The sequence below is a fragment of the Protomyctophum parallelum genome, assembly GCF_964188405.1.
Source record: "Protomyctophum parallelum genome assembly, chromosome: 2".
In the NCBI taxonomy this organism is placed as follows: Eukaryota; Metazoa; Chordata; class Actinopteri; order Myctophiformes; family Myctophidae; genus Protomyctophum; species Protomyctophum parallelum.
The window spans coordinates 24046282-24048497 of NC_139699.1; the positions used below are offsets into that span (position 1 = coordinate 24046282).

Below are 2216 nucleotides of genomic sequence, written 5' to 3' on the forward strand. Positions count from 1 at the left end.
GTTCAGAAACATACTTTTTGCTCTTTAGATATCTCTATAAAATTTCACAGTGTACACATCGAAAAGCAACACAGCAGACAATAATGTGTCATATGTCTGTTATATTCTGTTATTATTTGCCAGAAGCGAGTACTTTACAAAAGATCTCAGTCATTCAGAAATAGTGTTCATGAGCTGGTCACTGAGCTCTCATTGACTCCAGTGCATTCTGCCGAACTCCTGGGTGCAGTTTGGCTCCCATGGTGCGACGAATATGCCGTCTGGAATTGCGTGATAGCGGAAATGACCTCCATGTCATATACCTTGGGACTAGCATAATTCCCATAATGCTTTGGTGTACTGCAGCTCCTTGTGGATAGGGGGAGCCTATCCACAAGGAGGTGCAGTACACCAAAGCATTATAGGAATTTTAGTCCAGAAAGGAAGTGAGCCCAGTGTCACTGGGCTCACTGCTAAAATCTAAAATATCTAAAACCACATATTACACACTTAATATAAAGACCCCCAAGAAAGTGTTCTAAATCTTCTAAACGTATTATATAACGTATAATATATTAACATATATTTTTTTGCAAAAAGGTAAGCTTTTATTTGTTTATTAGACTTATTAAACCATAAAGACTTGCTGATTTTGATCATGATTTCTCCCTATACCTGCAAGGCTTATTCAGATCCATACCTTGGCTACGGCTGCTCAGCAACCAGACCCCATGAAGTGGAAGTGGAAGCACATCGCTGCAATTCTGAGTCTCTCATTCCTAGAGGCCCTGGTCTTTCATGTCTTTCAGGTCAATAAGGTCTTGCAGATAGTTCTCTATGTGCCAGGTCATGCCAACCCAAGTGAAGAGGGTGACCACACAGGTGACCAGACCTCACAGATGATCAGAAACGTGACCACACAGGTGACCACCCAGTGGTCTCCCATCGGCCCAACTCCTGGGCCGTTCCCCTACTACATCATTAGGGAGTCAAACAAATGCCCAGAGGGAAAGCCACCACCATTCCTAGTGTTGCTGATACTCACTGTGGCTGGTGAAGTAGAGGCACGGAATGCCATACGGCAGACATGGGGGAACGAGAGCCTCGCTCCAGGCCTAGGAATCATTCGGCTGTTCCTGTTGGGGGTGCAGGAAAGCAAGCTGGGACGCCTACAGCAGAAGACCCTGGAGGCTGAGAGCCTGAGGCACCACGATATCATTCAGCAGGACTTCTTAGATACCTACTACAACCTGACTTTAAAGACACTGATGGGGTTGAACTGGGTGGCCATGCACTGTCCCCGGGCCAGCTATGTTATGAAAACTGACAGTGACATGCTTGTGAACACCATTTTCCTCATCCACAAGCTGCTGAGACCTGGACTGAAACCCAAGACAAACTACTTTACGGGCTATATCATGAGTGGGGGGCCTATCCGAGACAATAGCTCAAAGTGGTACATGCCCCCAGAAGAGTACTCAAACGAAAGGTACCCTGACTTCTGCTCTGGGACGGGCTATGTGTTCTCCGGAGACATGGCGACGGAATTGTACGCAACTTCTCTGAATATTCCCCTCCTGCGTTTGGAAGATGTGTACGTGGCATTGTGCCTTGAAAGGCTAGGGATCAAGCCCACACCGTCGCCCGACGGGATGTTCCATGCCTGGAGAGTGCCCTTCGACAGCTCTAGATACAGAAACATAGTCACAAGTCACTCTATAAAGCCTGATCAGATGCTGGATTATTGGCACAAAATGTGGAGAGATACAGTGTTCTTTGAGAGCGATGCAGTGCTCTGGGAGTGGGTTCTCTAGGCAGGGGCACCGTCAGCCTCTCAAAAGTGCGGGGTCCATTTTTATTTATAATTTTGTTTTGCGGGGGGGGATGTCATGACGTTCGCTGTTTGTTTCCATGTAGCTCCGAAAAGTGTAACCAAATCTGGATGATGCCTCCGGCTCCTCAGAATTTAATTTGCTTTGCTGATTATATGAGCTAGCATTAGCGTTGGTTAAAGTCTAGATTGTAAATATTAATTAAATTAATTTCCTGACTATGTAAGGGACATTTAAGCTCATAGGCCTACATAAAACATTGGATTGCATATACATCACTTAGTAATATTAAAGGAAGTAAGAAATTAACATATTATAGAATTGATAATACGTTATATATATATATACACATAGAGCTCTTCACAGGTTCAAAATTGACCCAAACCCTAATGGACCCTTGAAATT

At 44.6% G+C, this 2216-nt stretch overlaps 1 protein-coding gene across 1 annotated transcript; it reads left to right on the forward strand.

Moving 5' to 3' along the window:
• Positions 1-710: 710 nt before the first annotated feature.
• On the forward strand, positions 711-1793 carry LOC310854571 (beta-1,3-galactosyltransferase 2-like; the record flags this gene model as incomplete). The annotated part of the gene is made up of 1 exon (XM_083759248.1): positions 711-1793. The coding sequence occupies one exon, from the start codon at positions 711-713 to the stop codon at positions 1791-1793; it is 1083 nt and encodes a 360-aa protein (XP_083615374.1).
• Positions 1794-2216: the final 423 nt, after the last annotated feature.